The sequence below is a fragment of the Schistocerca gregaria genome, chromosome 1, assembly GCF_023897955.1.
Source record: "Schistocerca gregaria isolate iqSchGreg1 chromosome 1, iqSchGreg1.2, whole genome shotgun sequence".
NCBI lineage: Eukaryota > Metazoa > Arthropoda > Insecta > Orthoptera > Acrididae > Schistocerca > Schistocerca gregaria.
This window is the reverse complement of record NC_064920.1, coordinates 968,769,529-968,790,688: the sequence shown is the minus strand read 5'-3', so window position 1 is coordinate 968,790,688 and position 21,160 is coordinate 968,769,529. Positions and strand designations below refer to the sequence as shown.

At 40.1% G+C, this 21,160-nt stretch overlaps 1 protein-coding gene across 4 annotated transcripts in view; it reads right to left on the bottom strand.

Moving 5' to 3' along the window:
• Positions 1-21,160, bottom strand: part of LOC126276587 (protein transport protein Sec23A) — a 102,987-nt gene that overhangs the window by 68,737 nt on the left and 13,090 nt on the right. For all 4 annotated transcript variants that reach the window (XM_049977290.1, XM_049977288.1, XM_049977287.1 and 1 more), the window contains exons 5-6: positions 6,944-7,275; positions 2,756-2,900 (exon numbers count right to left, since the gene is read on the bottom strand). In XM_049977290.1, coding sequence (XP_049833247.1) covers positions 2,756-2,900; positions 6,944-7,275 — 477 coding nt within the window. The remainder of the gene's footprint in view (positions 1-2,755; positions 2,901-6,943; positions 7,276-21,160) is intronic.

Genomic DNA, 21,160 nt, shown 5'->3' with positions numbered 1-21,160 from the left:
ACTTCTTTTCCTTCACTCTTTTCCTTTCCCTTCATACCTTCTGCCAGAAGAAGCCATTGGCTCAAAAATCTTGCAAACTTAAATAGCTTTATATGTGTGTTGTTCTGCTGCCACTTGGCGAATAGATCTTTTATCTATCCAATTACATCATATTTTTTTCAAAAATTGATTATTTTGTTGAAATAATTAATAATTAAAATGAAGATAAATGAATCTTTATTCCTAACATCCAAAATCTATTTTTTTCCACGAGATACCTGGCTCTACACTCAATCTTGTAATAAAATTTAACATAATGAATTGTTGAAAATAAAAGGCCACTGTGTTAACGTAATGTGAATCAAATATCAGTCAGTAGAAAAGAAAATAATGAAGACAAAAAGTGATCAAATTTAGACAAACTCATGAAATTACTAAATAGTTTTACCCTATTAGAAAAAAATGCTAATGAATTTAACTTTTGTTGGAAGACAGTCTTTACTGTCATTTGAGGCTATGACAAAAGGATTGACTTTGGGAAAAAAAGACAATGAGCTAATAATGAGATCTCGTATTGTCATCTCTAATGAGATTACTATAAAATTAATTTAAACTACCAAACTGGGGATCTTCTGATGCTTACTGCTGATACAGTAAACTAAAACAAAAATGTACTGGATAATGACAAACTATACTGGAGCATCAGTGGAACACGAATAATTTGAGAGTTCATGGGTTGTTTGTAATGTGTAAATGAAATATTCAGACAAGTGTAGTCTGACAAAAAAGTATCTCTGAATGGGTAAACTTACATTAAGTATTTACACACTTTTTTATGTTCATTTCAACTTTGTAGCAAGGATAGCCATTAAACAGAAACTTATGTCATATTAAGATTATTATAACAATAGGACTACAGCGGAAATACTACAGCACTGTAACAAAAAAACGGGTAACTTCATTACGAAATGAAGAGTAGTGTTACAATTCATAGAGGTAAACTTGGCACAGCCCCAGTAGGGTGGAAAAAACAGTTCAACACCATAAAGGGGACATTGTTTGGTTCACCGATGGGTCGAAATCAGACCAAGGTGTTGGAGCAGGGGTGTACAGGGTTCAGCCCAGACTGAAGGGCATCATCTCTCTCTAGGAAAACTGGTCACTGTATTCCAAGCTGAAATTACTGCAATCAGCGCATGTGTGGAGCAGAATATGCGTAGGGGCTACAAGGACCATAACTACATCTATTCAGACAGCCAGGCAGCCCTGAAATCACTGGCAGCTCCTGCAACGAGATCTAAGATTGCTGCAAAATGCCACAGGGCTCTGGTGGAGCTAGGGGAAAGTAATAGAGTAAACCTAGTGTGGGTTCCTGGCCTCTCAGGGATCTGTGGCAATGAACAAGCCAACAGTTTGGCCAGGATGGGGGCAACGACTCCAGTTATTGGAGCAGAACCTGTCCTGACAATCATCACGGCTATGATCAAACTAGAACTACAGAACTGGTTCAGGATACAGCACGTAGAATATTGGACCAAGGTCCACAAACAAAAACAGGTTAAGGTAGTGATGCCCAAGACGTGTTTTACAAGAAGCTCTGTAATCCTGGGATTGAACAGAAAAGAGATCAAACACATGACTGACAGATGACTGACCATGGGAATTTCAAAAAAACACCTACACACAATGGGTATAATGGAAGAAGACCCTAAATGTAGGATCTGTGGTGAGGGTGAAGAAACTGCATCACACCTAATCTTCAAATGCATGGCATTTGAGAGTAAAAGATACAGAATCTCGGAACAACTAGACCTGAAGAAATTGTGTCTAATGAAAAACTGGTAAAGGGACTCCTTGTACTATTTAAGGACATTGGTTGGCTTTACTAGATACACAGGGAGTGATAACGCACAATAAACTTGGTTTCAGTGTGGGTTGTGGCTGGTTAGACCTAAGCTGTTTTAGCTTCCCTGTAAAAATCTAACCAAATCAGCTTGGTAGAAACCTATGTTGCATTAAAATAATTTTTCATGCTGGGCCACAGCCTCACAAACAGATAACAAAAATGTAAATGCCATTGTTTCAGCCACTCATCTAATCAACATTCAAAGTTCCAAACATATTAATATATTACTGCCCATCAGACCAGCGGATCATGTTCCTCTTCTTGTTACCACCACTAATGGTGACCAAATAAACAAATGAACAAATGAAAGAATGTTCATATTACTAACATCATTCAAAAATGTGGCCAATACCACATAGTTATCTTAATTTTGGAAACAATGTGAAATACCATTCTTGTCTCTTTCTTCTGTGGTATTTCTCTCTAAGTTTTTGTTTTGGAAAAAAGGAAGGGGGCACTGCCACATTTATTTCAAAATAATTATATAAGTGACAGTGAGAAATGAAAAACACAAGAATACCATTGTTAGTGACGTTTATGTTAGTTTTCTTTTACTGACTGGGTATATTTTGGATCTACAATCAGAAAATGGAAAAACTGCATCAGCAGCAAATTCGGGGCTACTAAATCACCACACAAATGCTAGTTACCCGTTTCACGCCCTCTTTAAGATCAGTAGTCAACCCAAGAGACACCTGAGTAGAAAGAATACAATGAAATGCGCAGTAAGTGTAAATTTGTAAGGCAAAATAGTTTAGGAGAAAAATAGAAACAAAAACAATTCAAAAAGCTTTATAAATAAATAGTGAGGGGCAAAAATTAGAAATCGAAAAATAAGTAGCATATTAAAAAAGCCAATCATAACCATACCTCCAGAAGACCAACTGCCACAGACAAGGCAACACCAGTTGATCGGAGCGGCCGTTTTCCTTGCGGAACTGGCCATGGATCACGCTGAAGCTCACCCAACATATCTGTCAGGCTGACATCACACTTGTGAACAGGTTGCAGAAATCTGTTTGAAAAAATAGTGAACTATTTCAACACCTGCAGTAATCAGCAAACGAAAATAAAAACTAACAGTAATACTTACTTTCTCATGGAAAATCTTTTCTGATTATGAAAATTAGACATACAGCTTGTAACACCAGAAGCACGATTAACAGCTTTGTCATGAGCTATATGCGATTAGATCACTGTTTGCTGAAATAATTAACCAGGAAAAAAGTCCTCAATGGGCTAGGTGTAGCTATGAAACCCAAATGGCTCTTGATTTTTTTTTAACTGTTCTTATTGGTTAAGAGGACAATTAATTCAACAGAGGAGTAGTCCAATATACTTGCGGCTATGTAACTACCCCCTGACTCTGAATCACTCATCAGAAATGGAAGTAATTTTTTTCATTTCTAATGTTATTTTTTAAACAGTGCACCTATTTTCAATTGTGACCAATAATATTCACAAGAGACTAAATGTACCACAAAGACGTTAGCATGCCTTGGTACTTAACAGTTGCTAATACATTTCGTGAAACTTAATACATATAGACCTTAGGCTAAATCCACATTTTTTTTTTCCAATGAATACTTAGTAACTTATGCCCAAGTGTAAAAGTGGGAAAAAGCACACCAAAAACATAAAAAAGAAAGAAAGCTCAAGTGTGATTTCTTGGGAATAAGGCTTTCTATTGGAATGATATCACATGAACATATACTACAATAGTTGTTTCAAAATTCTTGAACTACAGAGAGGTGGTTTTGGCTCCCAAATATCCTAACAAAATTTATAGAAAATAACATTTCATTTATAAACTATTTTCAATCATTTTGGAGACAGGTTCAGAATTTAAGGTTTCCATTTATGTATTCAAAATTTCTAAATGGTACTAGTTTTAAAATAGCTGATATACTGATGTCGCAAAATTACAACTCTTTTAGCTTTTTCAATATTTTCTAAAATAATTAAGAAACTTATGTACAATCAGTTAAGTGACACTTTTGAAAAAAGTATTATCTACTTTTCCCAAAAGGGATAAAGAAATACTACTATCATCGATCTCAAAATAATTAGCCTAGTGCTACCTGAATCTAAAAACGGGGACATATGATCAATAAAACTGCACAATTTCAGTTATAACCCAACATTATCTGCTGCTATTACTGACTGTAAAGCATTCACACATCTTAGAGGCAAACTGGAAAGACTGGCAGTAAAGTGCTCCCCTCAGACTTATATACTGGTTGCGTGAGCCAGGCACGTATGGCTACATGCAAATCCTAATGCAAGAAAGACCACAGGGGTGACAATTCCATGAAAGGAATTGTTTCACAAATTCTGGCTGACATGGAGACAGTATCACTATTAAATATCTACAACAGTTAACTACTGACAAGGTTGTATTCCACGTTTTCAAGGTTAAAACCATCATTATTATTGATTAAATCATTCTACAAATATATTTCAATAGCTGAATTCAGATGGTCCAAGGATTGATTAAGTTTCTTTTTGTCTTTATGCCACACTCCTATTTATGGTGTGGGTAAGTATTTAATCTCACTCTTTAGACCTCTTGATGGGAGGAGTCCTCACTACACCCCAAATTACGCAGATTTTATCAACAGCTCTGCAACTCAAATTTGCTGTTTTTTTCCACTGAGTTATAATTTACCAAAGTTCCACTCACAGAGGCTTTATCCTTGATTGCAAGACATTTTGATAAACCTTGTTTCAGCATGTGCTACTCTCAACTTACTTAAAAAAAAAACAGCTTTCATGAACAAATAGACATGGCTGCTATGGTAATTTCCTTGTCTCCCTTGATGGAGAAATTGTATACAAGGTTTTGAGGAGCAGACATTGGACTCTGCAAGATTTAAGCCTGTCATCTTTTGAAGGTACTGGGGATGACTCTTTTGTAGCCTGAGGCCATGGTGAGAAGGAACATCACTCCTTGCAACATATGAATTCCATTCATTGGAACATCCACTGTACCATGCACCTGGAAAAGAACAGATGCCCCACTTTCTTGCACACCTTTGTTCACCGTAAAACTGATGGCACTCTGGGACACTGTTTTTCGCAAGCCAACACATACAGATTTGTACCTGCAAGCATACAGCAGTTATTCTGCACAGACCAATGATGTCCTAAACACACCTGTCCACAGGGCAGATATGACTGCTGATAAGGATCAACTGTAGCAGAACTTGATATAATCTCAGATACGTTCTTGAAGAAAAAGGCTATTTAGCATGGAAGATCCACAAGGCTTTGCAATTCATACCGAAGATACGTGTCCCACTGCAAGACGTTGAAGAGGAAATGTTCAGGTCCCTGGTCATCTTATGTAAAGTAGGGAGTCTTTCTTCTAAAATAGGTTGTATCCTTTCTAAACAAAAAATCAAGGTTATTTTTCTTCCAGCATCAAAGATAGCCACACTCATTCGCTCTGTGAAAGGCGATTTGTTTGTATGGAAGAAATCATGTATTAGATTCACTGTCAGAGTGGTTTCTCATATCACATACAGTTCAAGAATGCTGCACAGAACGTTGGTACTATATCCGTCTGCTACAGCCTGGTAAATCTGTCATACCTACGCACTGCCTACAGGCAAGCAACTTTATGGACTACAAGAACGTCCAGGTTTTACCACCCATTTCATCCTACAGGGGTTTGTTTTTCAGAGAAGTTCTTTCCATATGTTTAAAACTAGTCGCCATTAAGCCAAGATTAACAAAACAAAGAAAGAGAAATAATATGACTGAATACTGTTGCTGATACTTCTGGCAACAATGCTGGAATTCCACATGCAAGCCTTGTAACTTGTACAGAGAACACTGGATAAGATTTCTATACATTCTGATTGATTATCCCCTTAGTGTTTTAGCCTGATGCAATCTAGGCACACTTTGAGACTGTATCTTATGTCACTGATGTGGAGGGATATTAGAACTCCTTTTTTCAAAGTATCAAAATCATGGTATGGTAACGATTAAACTCAGTATTATCGTCAAGAGAAATATTTCACTTACAGTTAAATCAGAATTCATAATTGTTCCATCAATTTCTTGGTGTATGTAATTAATGCTGCACAATAACTCTTTTTGCTTGGTTATCTTGCAGATGGATGTGGTTCAGTTCCAGTGGTCATCCTGCAGAAGCCTGTTTAGGGAACTAGGGATACTAACTACTGCTTCCCAATATATTTATTCCTTAATGAAATTTGCCATTAAAAATAGATCACTTTTTCAAAGCAACATCTCAATTCATGGAATCAATACTAGAAACAAGAATAATCTTCACAAAGATTTAAAGTCACTTACTCTTGTGCAAAAAGGTGTGCATTATTCAGGAACACACATTTTCAATAACTTGCCATCAGCCATAAAAAGCTTAACAACCAATGAAATTCAGTTTAAGAGAAGCCTAAAAGATTTATTGGTGGCCAACTCCTTCTACTCCATTGACGAATTTCTCAGTAGAACTAACTGATTTGTGTGTGTGATATTATAACTTCTGCACAATTTCAGTGCAGTAATGTGTTCATTGTAAATGTGTGTGTGTGTGTGTGTGTGTGTGTGTGTGTGTGTAAGTACAATCTAACTTCTGCACCATTTCAGTGCAGTAATGTGTTCATTGTAAATAAGTATTATAGTAGTTGTATTACACATTTATTACCTTATAAATAAATAAAAAAACTTTTTTATTTTAAATTCAGTGCATTAGTGTTTGTAAAATGACTTTCATATAGGTTCATTAAAAAATGACAATCATTCCACTTGGGACCTGTGGAATGGTACATTAGCTTATTTGTTTTAGTTGTAAATATTTGTCATGTATTGTTGTTTTTCTGACATGTTCTACACCCTGGAGGACCTCCTCACTATGGATCAATTGGACTGAAAGTAAATCTAATCTAATCTAATCTACTTCTTGAAAGTGTAAATGCAAAAAAGTGAATTGTGTACATGCACCATTCAGAAGTTTTATCTCAACCAAACTATCACTTTTCTTTTAAATATATTAAAGTTCCAATGCACTTCTACAGTTAAGCATACCTGTTAGCAGGAGGCAATGGTTGACCACTTGGGCCACGTGGCTGTTGCTGTGGTTGTTGTGGTGCATTTGCAAACCTCCCAATACCCAACATGTCTTGTATTTGTTTTGCTGACAGATCTTTAGTGCCTCTGAAAACGTAACTTTTTGAACAGCCTTCACATCCAAGTTCATGCACCTGCACCATCTTTCCAAATGTGATGAGACCGATGAGTGCATTTGGTGGCAGTAAGCTCAGTGACATCTGTAGTGAATCTTTCAATGCTCCAAGTTCTTCATCATCTACACATGTGTCCACAACCAACAGGAAAATTGGTGGGAGACACTGTGCTCTCTGTTGGCAAAGTATAGAAGACATAAAAATTAGTAGAGGGTGTGGAATTTCATAATTATGGGACTTTCTGAGTACGGATGTTCAAATGTTCAAATGTCTGTGAATTTCTAAGGGACCAAACTGCTGAGGTCATCGGTCCCTAGTCTTACACACTACTTAAACTAACTTATGCTAAGAACACCACACACACCCATGCCTGAGGGAGGACACTAACCTCCAGCGGGAGGGGCTGCGCAGTCCGTGGCATGGCGCCCTAGACCGCACGGCCACTCCGCGCGGCGGATATGGATGGAATAAGATGTTAAGCTGTATATACCCAATAACAAATATTTTTTACTAATAAGGTGAAAAATTTGTATTTCTGTTTTAAACATGAAATACAAGACAACAACAATAAAATATAAAGGGCTAAAAGGTAACGAAATCTACTGTGCTTACAAACAAGATAACTGCTGTCAGAAATCATTCTTTACAACATAGAACTGAATGGAAGTCTGATAAGCAGAGATAAATACAAAACAAAAAAAAATACTAACAGAACAATGGTAACAAACATGGCAAAGTGAAACAGTAAAGGGAAAAATGGGTAACAATGTATAGTCAAAAGCCACTGTGAGCAGAAAGTATGGTCATTCAATGTTCGACGACTGTAATGTATACGCCAGACAACCTGTGCACTGTGAAATCCATATCAGTTTTGATGTTATGGAAATTTTACAATCAACATACCCATCATTTGATATGGACATGCATAATACGAGGGTATTTCAGAAAGTAAAGATACACCGTATGCCAGAGGAACAAAAGAGTTTTGGCGAGCAAGTTGGCAACACTGGTGTTAACCTTGAACCGTTACTTTCTCCTCACGGTCGTTCGGCAGGTGAACATTGCTTCTGGTTGGAGTAGGTCATGTTTAAAATGGCTGCGCCGATTAAGAAACCCGCCAAATGCAAAGTGCACTCTGTCATATGTTTTCTTCATGCAAAAGGTCAGTGACCAGCGGATACTCATAAAGAAATTTTTTCTGTTTATGGGAACATTATGAATCAACAAAATGTAACGAAATGGTGTCATCATTTCTCTGAAGGTAGAACCGATGTTCATGACAAACAAAGACAGGTCAGCCGTATGTGATCTTTGATGCCCTTCTTCGGAGAACGGAGGAAGCAATTCATGTGAATAGACGTCCCACATTGAAAGAATTGCATCAGATCATACCGGACGTGTCAATGACAACTCTTTATGACGTTGTAACTGTCAAGTTAGGGCACAGGAAATTGTGTGCATGCTGGGTTCCAAAACTGTTAACGGAAGAACACAAAAAGAAAAGGATAGGCTATTCCGAAGCAGGTGATGAGTTCCTTGGTCACATTGAGACAGGTGACGAGACGTGGGTTTATCACCATACACCTGAATCCAAGCAACAATCGATGCAATGGTGCCATTCGAATTCACCAAAAGCCAAGAAATGCAAAACGTCGATTTCAGCAAAGAAAATCATGGCTTCTGTTTTTTTTGGACAGCAAGGCATTCTTCTGTTGGAATTTATGCCTCCTGGAACGACAATTAATGCTGCTGCAAATTGTCAGACTCTGAAACGTCTTCGAAGGGCAATTCAAAACAAGTGCAGTGGAGTCTGCTTGCTTCATGACAATGCTTCACACAGTGCTCGTAACCAAAGCACTACTCAAACAATTCAAACCGAACGTATTGGACCATCCTCCATACAGCCCGGACCTTGCGCCCACGGACTTCCATGTCTTCTGTTACCTGAAGGCACATCTTGGTGGAAAATCATTCCATGACGATGAAGAGATCAAAGATGAAGCTGAAATGTGGTTCCGATCACAGGCGGTAACCGCCTATGACTCTGGGATACAAAAGGTTGTGCACCCACTTAACAAATGTTTGGATAACGGGGTTGATTATGTCGAAAAATAACAAATAATCCAGTTAATGATGATGTAAATAAAATAGAAAGAAACTTCCACATGGGAAAAATATATTAAAAACAAAGATTCCAAGACTTACCAAGCGGGAAAGCGCCGGCAGACAGGCACATGAACAAAACACACAAACACACACACAGAATTGCTAGCTTTCGCAACCGATGGTTGCTTCTTCAGGAAGGAGAGGGAAAGATGAAAGGATGTAGGTTTAAAGGGAGAGGGTAAGGAGTCATTCCAATCCCGGGAGCGGAAAGACTTCCCTTAGGGGAGAAAAAGGACAGATGTACACTGGCGCACACACACACATATCCATCCGCACATACACAGACACAAGCGCTTGTGTATGTGCGGATGGATGTGTGTGTGTGTGTGTGTGTGTGTGTGTGTGTGTGTGTGTGTGTGTGTGTGTGTGTGTGCGCGAGTGTACATCTGTCCTTTTTTTCCCCTAAGGGAAGTCTTTCCGCTCCCGGGATTGGAATGACTCCTTACCCTCTCCCTTAAAACCTACATCCTTTCGTCTTTCCCTCTCCTTCCTGAAGAAGCAACCATCGGTTGCGAAAGCTAGCAATTCTGTGTGTGTGTTTGTGTGTTTTGTTCATGTGCCTGTCTGCCGGCACTTTCCCGCTTGGTAAGTCTTGGAATCTTTGTTTTTAATATAAATAATCCAGTTAATAAGATGTAACTGAAATTTCCTAAATAAATGTTCTATTTAAGGACTGCGAGCCATTTTATCTTTACTTTTCGAAATGCCCTCGTATATACCAATGCCAATACCAATGGGCTCTATGTCCATATACACGCTTGGCAATCAAATAATTGCGGTCCATGGTGTACAGCAAGTTGTTTTTCAACAAATATGTACAAGCTGTGGAGAGGAAACCAGACTATCAAATCATATACAGAAGTTGGATGCTTCTCATTAATGTTGTTATGTTCTGGTCTCCAGTCCAAAAATGGTGTGATGCAGCTCTCCACACTACCCTATCCTGTGCCGAACTCATTCACTCACTCTCTCTCTCTCTCTCTCTCTCTCTCTCTCTCTCTCTGACTAATTAATACAACCTTCATCCATTTGAGCCTGTTTAATCTATGGTCCCTTGATCTCTGCCTGTAATTTTTACCTCCCACACTTCCCTCCATTACCGAAATAATTCCTTCATGCTACCCATATGTGCCATGTCAACTGATTAATTCTTTTAATCAAGTTGTGCCATAAATTTCCTTTTCCATTTCAATCCGGTGCCTCTTCATTAGATACTTGATCTACACCTACAGCAACAGCAACACCTACATAAATACTCCGCAAGCTGCTGAACAGTGCACGGCAGAGGGTACCTCATACCAGCACTATGTTTTCCTTTCCTGTTCCACCCACAAATGGAACAAGGGAAAAATTACAGTCTGTATGCCTCTGTACAAGCCCTAATTTCTCTTATCTTTGTGGTCCTTACATAAAATGTATGTTGGCAGCAGCAGAATCATTCTGCAGTCAGCCTCAAATGCCAGTTCTCTGTTTGTCGTGCCAATCTAATCTTCAGCATTCTTCTGCAGTGCCAAATTTCAAAAGCCCGCTTCTCTTCTTGTCTCAACAACTAGTTGCCCACATTTCACTTCTGTACAAAGCTACACTCCAGAAAAATACTTCCAAACTCTTAAATTTATATTAGATGATAACAAACTCCATTTTTTCATAAATCCTTTTTGTGTTCTTGCCAGACTTCATGCTGTATCCTCTCTAATTCAGCCACCATCAGTTATTTTACTGCCCAAATAGCAAAACTCATGTACTAGTTTTACTGCCTGATTTCGTAATCTAATTTCTTCTTCTTTCTATAGAGTACTTTGAGGATGTGCAGTTATGAGGAAAGTTCAGTCAATCTATTATCAGATCCTACCACCAACATTTTGCTGCATGAGCATGGGTGCACACCCGTCTCATGAACACCTACCTCTAGGAGGCACTAATAAACTGAATGGAATGCCCAGTGACAACTGCTCATATGAAGCCAACAGAGTGCTTGGGAAAAATTAAATTTATGACACAACTTGTTTAAAAGAGGGAGTTATTTAATAGGACACATCCTGAGACATATAGGAATCAGTAATGGTGGAGTGAAGGGGAGGGGTAAAAACTGCAGAGAAAGATCAAGGCTTGATACAGTAAGCAGGTTCATATGGATATACGTTGTAGTAGTTATATTAAAAACAAAGATTCCAAGACTTACCAAGCGGGAAAGCGCCGGCAGACAGGCACATGAACAAAACACACAAACACACACACAGAATTACGAGCTTTCGCAACTGGAGCTCGTAATTCTGTGTGTGTGTTTGTGTGTTTTGTTCATGTGCCTGTCTGCCGGCGCTTTCCCGCTTGGTAAGTCTTGGAATCTTTGTTTTTAATATATTTTTCCCATGTGGAATTTTCTTTCTGTTTTATTTACATCGTTGTAGTAGTTATGCAGAGATGATGATGCTTGCACAGGATACTTTAGCATGGAGAGCGCCATCGAACCAGCCTTCGAGCTGAAGACAACAACAACAACAACAAAGCTGTTTTATATAATGTACTATTTAATTTTTAAAATGTATTACAAGAAATGGTCTCATGTCTGAAATATTACAATGAAAACTAAATGTTCATGAAGATTTACCCTTTTCAATGACAGAACAATTTTACCAGTACAGGTTTTTTTGTTAATACAAAAGCACATTTAGGAATTGTTCAGCATTTGGCAGGACACGATCACAGTGACTAATCATGCAATTAGAATTTTACACACATTGAAAACGTGAAAAAAAAAATAGAAAGAAAACATTGTGCACTTGTGAAGAGTGGTATTGCACGGTTAATGAATGTAGGAAAAACTCTACAATATATAACTTCACAGAAATTAAGCTAAGACTTCGGGATTAACCTAACCAATTTCCTAAGAAATTGAATTTGTTAAAGTGGAAGTATAAACTATATTTTTTAGAAAGACTGTCTTGATGAGGTAATCACTACTGAAACTCTTAACAAAAAAAGAGAAGAGGAAATATACATGTTCAATCCCGCAGATGTCCATGTACACATTGACACATACAAAAATCATCTGCTTTCTAATCCATTATTTTGTAAAATAACATACTGCTGTCCGTACATGTCAGAGTCTATTAAATTTTGCAGTTTTCAGACAAAGATGCGTCAGAGTGGCCTCTTGTCTGTGGCTGTCAAACAAATTACTGTTTGTAAATAAAATAGAAAGAAACTTCCACATGGGACAAATATATTAAAAACAAAGATTCCAAGACTTACCAAGCGGGAAAGTGCCGGCAGACAGGCACATGAACAAAACACACAAACACACACACAGAATTGCTAGCTTTCGCAACCGATGGTTGCTTCTTCAGGAAGGAGAGGGAAAGACGAAAGGATGTGGGTTTTAAGGGAGAGGGTAAGGAGTCATTCCAATCCCGGGAGCGGAAAGACTTCCCTTGGGGGAAAAAAAGGACAGATGTACACTCGCGCACACACACACACACACACACACACACACACACACATATCAAATTATTGTTTGTGTACTATTAGCAGCTGATATAGTAAAAGAAATTCTTTGTGTCAGAATCAATTACACTAGTCACATTCACAGAGAGTTTGTTAATGATCAATGTCAGAGCAAGGCATTTTACATGGAAGTAGAATCAACCCAACACCTGGAACATGCAATTGTCAACAGCAATCTGCAACTAATAAACTACAGAATAAAAATCTATTCTAAGAGTAAGAGCACAAGTGTCATAGAATACAGCACCTTTGGTGGCTGGTGCAGATGCACTTTGACAGTGTTACAGAATTACACATAAAAGCCATGTGACTTGCATTGCACTGTAGTGTCACTTCTGTTTTCTGCATCAGCCTCTGCCAGGAAAGCGGACTGGTGCCCAGAAACCTTGTAGAGAAATAGACTCATTGACCCAGTTGTGTTGTGCATCCAGAAGGCTCCTTCGCATTGATGGTTGTCAGAACCAACAGTGACAAAGCAGTTGGAACAGGGTTGGGATAGTGTTGTGTTGTAGTCAGTGGAATTTCTCCTTGAAAGAAGTATGCAGGTTTCACACAATCCAGTATGACAATAGTGGTTTTGCCATTAACAATGACGTCATACGTTCAGTCTCCTCATCATGCCACTTTATGCATTCCTGAGTAAGGTGGTTGTAATAGGAGTTTGATGCTGTCACAGCATAACATTATGTGTGTGCACTTGTGAAGGTCTCGATGTACATACATATGAATGGTCACTTCCCGGGGCCAGATGTGAGAGATTTATCTGCTGGGTAGCTGCAAGGACTGTGGATCCATAAACTCTCCTGGCAGGCATAACATTTCACTGTACACAATTTCAGCAGTTGAAGCGTCCGAACACAGCTTGTAAGTGTTTCTCAGACTGAGCAAAATTGGCAAGGCTGTTGTCCAACTTGCATAATGGCACATCAGGGCTACTTTCAGTGATCAGTGCCAGCATTCTACCTTTCCATTGTTTGTGGGATGATACCTCATCGTTTTATGATGCACAATGCCACAGAATGTAGCCAGCTGTGAAAATAGGTCTCACTCAAATTGACACCCGCAATACATCATTATACGTGAAGAGTAGCCAAAGTGTAACACCCAACTAGAAACAAAGGCAGAAGCTAATGCCTCCGCCGAGATGTCTACTGGTGCAGCTTCTGGCCAGTGGGTGAAGCAGTCTATCATTGTAACTAAATAGCACTGACCATTCAATGGAGGTAAGGGATGACCATATCAATATGAATCCACGCAAATCAAACTTGTATCCAGAAAGTGGCCCACTGACTCATGCACTTGTCTGTTGACGTTGCTGCAGTGCCATTTAATACACGTCCATTCCCAGTCTTGGCATTCTTTATTGACTCCTAGCCGCACAAAACAATTGGAGACTAGTTGTGTTGTCACACAAACTCTTGGATGGCATAGGTTATGTATATTATCAAAAACGCACACTTCAACACCATGGGTAGGCAAAGTCGAGGTTTGCCACTGGACACACCACAGTACAATTTGGCCTCAGTGCTGGGAATCCCTACTGTCTCAAGTTTCAACAATGATTTAGAGTCTTCAAGCACGTCATGCAGCTCCTGGTACGATTATTATACCACTGCAAGTTCTGTGAAATTCATCGAACGAATGATGCTGCTAACACAGGAGAGGCAGTCAGCCACTGCATTGTCTAGTCCAAAAACATGTTTTACATATGTGCCAAATGAGAAATATAGGCCAACTGGTTGTGTTGCCAAGGTGTTATTTTGTTGAAAGGCATATGTGAGTGGCTGGTGGTCAGTAAAGGCGGTAAATTCTCTGGCCTCCAATTGAGATCAGAAATATTTAATGGCTACGTAGATTGCTTAAAGCTCTTGGTTGTAGGAACTCCATTCCTGCTGAGACGGAGACAGCTTGAACATGAAGAATGCTAGCTGCTGCCAGGCTCCATCAGAACACTGCACCAATTGCCATCTGACTCCCATCTACTAACAATGCCAAATGTGAGCTCGGTTCTGGCCATGCGAGTAATGCCGTGTCGCTGTAACCTGCTGAGATTTTTTCATGCACCCATGAATCTAGTGAGTTTCCCTTGTTTTTCAGGCCAGAGAGTGCCGCTGTTAATGACACTTTCTACTCCATCATGTAAGCTGGAAGTTGGCAATAGAAATTGAGGATGCCAACGAAATGACATAATGCCTTACAGGCCTTTGCTGGGTCATCTGCAGAATGGCTTTAACTTTCTCTGGCAAGTGTAGCAAACCCGACAATGTGATCCCGTAGCCCAAAAAATCAAGTTGTGCCTGACCAAAGACACACTAGGCAGTATTTAGAGTGGTGCCACACTGTTTCAATCTTCTGAACACTTAAGTAAGATGCTGGTGATGTTGCTCTGGAGAGGTAGAGAAGATATGAATGTCATCAACATAAGCAAAGCAAAAGTTTAGCTCTTGTAGCATGGAGCTGATGAACCTTTGGGATGTTTGCGCTGTTTCATAGGCCAAATGTCATGAACTGATTCACACAAAGGCCAAAAGGAGTGATTACTGTTTCCTTCTGTGTATCTGCTTCTGCCACCAGAATCTGCGTATATGCCTTTGCACAGTCTAAAACACCGAATACTGTCATGCCACATAATGCACGATTATAGTCCCAAAGCAAGGGTAAGGGTACAGGGTAACAATCGGGGAGACTTCTAGCATTCGGAGCCTGATAATCACCACAAGGGCGCCATGCACTGTTCTTCTTTGGTATCAAGTGTAGTGGATATGACCATTGCTACTTGACAGCTGCATAATACTTTCACGAATCATGCTGTCACATTCCGTTTTTGCTGTGGCAAGTCGATCTGGTCTCACGTGCCAAGTGTGGTGGACCTTCTGCAGTCTGTAAGTGATGCACTGTGTCATGGGATACCTCCTTCGGTGTTCCTAGAGGTCTTGTCAGTGCTGGGAAACTCTTCAATAAGTTGGCGTACTAAAAGCTGCCACACGCGTTCAGCCATGAGCATTGCCGTAACTCGACAAAAACCTGCAGCTGTTAATCCAGTGATGCCGCCAACAAGCTGCATATTCACCATGTTTAGAAGCAGTTGACAATGTGCCAAAAAAATTCGCATCAACTATGGGTTGTGACACATATGCAATGGTGAAATACCATAAAAAGTCACGCCACAGTCAAAGGTCTGGGCTGAGTCACAGCGTTCTGTATGTCGATATAGCTGAATTGTTGGTGGCTGCCAAACAGAAGCGGATGCACAGCTGTTGCTGTGCAATTTCATGTACAGAAAGATATATCAATCAGAACCAAAGTTTCGGAGGTATTTCTGCCCAGACTTATAGTCACTGACAAATAGGCGCTGAGACAGTGTCCAGCAATCGACTGACATGCCTACATCCTATTGCCGCTGGCATTTGGTGTGAGCGGGGCATCATACACTTGTCTGCATGTTCCCCAAAACTCCTATGATAGCAGCAAATGGCGGGTTTGTACATGATGTTAAGGAAGTGGTGGACGAGTGCCTCCTCAACTGTTCGCAACAATGACCCCTGTCTCTGCTGCAGTCATGCCAACTCAATAATCCTTACATCTTCTTGGTCAGTAAATCCACTTTGGTGGGCAGCATGTCGCAGCCAGCCCATGTTACTGTTTGCAACGACATGCTGTTGCACACTGCCACTAGTGTGCTCACTGGTGCAAAAATTAGTAGCTTTCACCTGTAGTGGCAACTGATTGCTCCACAGTGTGCACAAAAAAATATCAGGCACAGTTCCCATATCTGCCTTATACTGCAAGTGTCACAAATATTGAGGGGTCTTCTGTCACCAATGTCTTCTCGGTTTCGGACTTGTTCAATGCGTTCTTCCTGTGAAGTGGAAACTCATCGCATCAGTTCCATTTTTAACTTCCGATATGCATCCGTTGTACACAGAGAGGTGGTCACATCTTCTATCTCCGCTGCGTATCTCTTACCCAGCTGACTCACAACGATTGCAAATTTTATCGCATCTACTGTTATTCCAGCGTTGAAAAAACTCGCTTACATCTGCACAAATCATAAAGCTGGGTTATGCAGCCAAAAGGGTGGCAAACACACAATGAGTCAAGAGACTGAAGGCAAGGGCTCCGTCAATGCATCCATCATGTCAAATGTGTATCCTCCCTGTGATACAACGAGGCTGTTTCTATCACACCGGCATCACCAGTGTTGGAGCGGCTGTATGTCTGTGGCTACCTGAACAAATTACTGCATACTATTAGCTGCTGATATAGTGAAAGAGACTCTTTGCATCAGAATCAGTAACACAGATGCATAGAGAGGTGGTTAATGACAAATGTTAGATCAAGGTGTTTTACCTGGAAGTAGAACTGACCTGACAACCAGAGTATGCAATAGTCAAAAAACAACAGAATAAAAAACTATGCTAAGAGTAAGTGAAAAGCATCATAGAATACAGCACCTCCAGCACTTTGAGAGTGTTGCAAAATTACGTGTAAAACCACACAACTTGCACTTCACTGTAGTGTCACCTTTGTCTGATATACATGCAAGACAATATGAATACAAGATTGCACATATCATGCAGTGCAAAATTTATTTTAATGCAAACAATTATCATAAGAATTTTACACACTTTCTGAACTAAATAAAAATTAAAAATTTTAAACACAAACCTAAAGACTTTCTTGTGTATTTGCCTTTAGACCAGAAGCAAGTATATTTTTACAAACTTTTTTTTTTTTTTATAAGTTACCTTTTTCTATCACGACAAGTTTTACGCGTATCGTCATGGAAGAAGCTGGGTAGAACCGTGGTGTAGAGGTTATGATACTAAACTGTTGAATGGAGGGTCACGAGTTCAAAACTCACCTGGACTGTACAATTTTATTTTCTATATTCGGTTCGAGTACGTTCTAGAAATAGCCTACCCACAATGTAAAGAATCATTGCACTGGAATGCACTGCTGAATAAACTTCGTTAAGTGAAGTTAGTATTCATCATTCATCTACTTACACCTTCTTTTTTTACATGACATTATTCTGGCATAGATGCTAGGTATTGGAAATTGTGATAGCGCACATTATCGACGACACAGTGGCTCCCATTAGGCCATGACAGAACCGCCGTTTACATGGTGAGAAACCTGAGTTCGAGCCATATTCAACAGATCGCAATCTATCGGAGACAGAAGAAGAGGACGACATTAGGATGACAGCAACTGTGTGCCACCACATGAGACATCCTTCCGGGTGATGATGGCCAAGAGCCAAACAAGTGGCTGAATGTATATGAGCATATAACCAAATTTAACAAATGGGATGACACCTCCTGTTTGGCTATCATATTTTTCTACTTGGAGAGCACTGCCAAGAAATGGTATGAGAACAACGAGGAGAAGTTCACAAGCTGAGAAGTATTCCATACGAAACTGCGCAAGTATTTGGCGACACACAATGACAGAAGTGCAAGGCTGAAGATAAATTAAAGTGCAGGACACAGCGTCCAGTAGAAACTACAACATCCTACATTCAAGACATCTTGGAGCTGTGTAAAATAATGGATCCTAGAATGAAGGAGGAAGATAAAGTTGCACATCTCAAGAAGGGTGTTGCTGAGGACACATATCAAGCCCTACTCCTGAAGGAGGCTTCGACAGCAGATAACTTCATAAAATGGTGCCAGTATATTGAGAAAATGCATCAACAAAGAATTACACGCAAGAAGTTAGAACGGCTTCCATAAGTCATTTCCAGGTCTGTGATGGAGGAAGAAACTAATTTCACAAGTTTTCTTCGTCAGATAGTGAGAGAGGAAGTTCAGAAGGCACTTTGATTGCACAGAGAGCAAAAGAGCTTCAAGAGGTCATAAGAGAGGAAGTGGAACAGACATTGAACCCAGTCTCTCATCCTTCATTTCTCTTTAAAACGGCAATAAAGTCGAGACCCAGGTGAAGTTATGTTCCTACAATGCCACATGAGAAACCTGTTTGGGCATCAAGGAAGACTGACGTCTGGAGGACCCAGGATAACCAACCAGTACATGTGGTGTGCCACTGTCGAGAAAGGCGGCAGATATTTGATGACACCCGTGCCAAAAGACGGCAGACCGATCTTAGCCAACACCAACTCTGGGACAACGAAGATGAACAAGATGATGTGGGTGCAGGATGAAATAGGTCACCATCGCTGCAAGATAGCCCGCTGGAGAGGACGCTCCCAAGCACGCCGATCAAGGTCTCCATTGCCGTTTATAAGTTCCAGCCAATCACCTAGCTGCCGCAACCTGGAAAGCTAAAGAGTGCGACTTTCCTTGGAGGCCAGGCTGCCGAAGAGAAAAATCCTCTGCCGTCAACCACTACAAAAATGATAGGAAACTACACTGATATCCTCATGGATGGCCAACCGCCCAAGCTCTTGTTGACTATGGAGCATCATATTCAGTCATTTTGGAGAAGTGCCATCGCCAGTTGCAGAAAACCGTATTCATCAACAACAAAACAACTCTGCTGAAGGTGGCTAATGGGATATATGTAAAACCTACAGGAAGATATACCAATTGTGTGGATATAAGTGGCCATATACAACCCTTAGAATTCATCATCTTACAAGAGTTAGTCATGACGTCATTCTTGGATGGGACTTTTTGACAGCTTCTCAGGCAGTTACAGATAGTGGTTGCTCGAAGATTATGCTAGACGAGATGAGATACTGTGGACAGGAAGATGTGCACCCAAGTGTGTGGAGACTGTGTGTGCTGGTTGAAGTGATCATTCCTGCAGTCAGCACTAGAAAGATAACTGTCAATGGATCTTGTAGTGGAATGTAAGAGAAGCATACCACTAAAGAATAACTTCGTCATCCCAGCTTCTGTCATCTTGTTTAAGAACAGATTCGGTGAATTGTGGATAGTTAACTGTCGCCAAGAACCACAGATCCTCCCAAGACACATGTGCACATGTGCACGCTGAGCCATTAATTGAAGAACAGCCGAGCATCATAGAAACCTCCCATGCTGAGTCTGTGGGCGAAATTAGCACTACCACTACGAGACAAGATCTTCTAGTTCAACTATCACCAGATCTCACTAAGGAACAACAGAAGAAGCTACTTGGCATTCTTCAAGAGTTCTCTGAATGCTTCAATCCACAGGTGAAGAGCAAATTAGACAAACCAACTGTGAAGCACAAGATTCGCACTGGAGACCATCAACCAATAAGCCAGAGAGCAACCGTTTGTCAGCGACGGAACATTGAATAATTCATGACGAGGAAGAGAAAATGATGAAGAATGACATCATTCAGCCTTCGCAGAGCCCATGGTCATCACCAGTGGTCCTCATCGGGAAGAAGGATGGCAGTTGGCACTTTTTTGTTTATTACTGGAAGCATAATAAGATAACTAAAAAGGATGTTTACCCTCTTCCATGAACTGACGATACACTAGATTATCTGAATGGGGCCAAGTTTTTCTCAAGCATGGACATGTGCTCGGGATACTGGCAAATCGAAGTAGATGAGGCTATTCATGAGAAAACTGCATTCATCACCCCTTAGGGCCTGTGTAAGTTTAAGGTAATGCCATTTGGTTTGTGTAATGCACCAGCAACTTTTGAACGGATGATAGATAATCTTCTAAGGCATCTGATGTGGACGATGTGTCTTTGTTATTTAGATGACATTATAGTGTTCTCAGGGACTCTTGATGAACATATAAAAAGACTGAGGGCTGTTCTTAAGTGTCTCCTACATTGCAGACTGAAACTTAATCCAAGAAAGTGTCTCTTTGGAGCAAAAGAAATCAAAATACTTGGACACCTTATGGCAAATGAAGGTGTGTGGCCAGATCCAGAAAAGGTGAGATCTATAATGGAATTTCCTATTCCTGAAAGTATTATAGATGTGTGAAGCTTTCTCGGATTACGTTCTTATTACTGTCTTTTTGTCAAAAACTTTTGTATCAAAACCAGGCCACTCCAAGCATTGTTAAAAGCCGATGCTAAATTCATCTGGGGTGGTGCTCAACAAGATTCTTTCGATATGCTGTGAAGGGCTCTGACGACTGACCCTGTACTTGGTCTGTATGATGAGAGAGCACCTACATAACTACACACAGATGACAGTGAGTGAGGTATCGGTGCTGTTCTGGTGCAAATTTCAGATGGGAAAAAAAGAGAAGGTTATAGCCTATGCTTCTAGGACACTTACAAAAGCCGAGAGAAACTACTCAACTACAGAAAGAGAAAGTCTTGCTGTGATCTGAGCCATGTGCAAATTTCGACAGTATCTCTATAGAAAGCCGTTCACAGTTGTTACAGACCAGGTTGACAGGTCTTAAGGATCCAACAGTATGACTCACCAGGTGGGCACTACATCTTCAATAGTATGACATTACCAT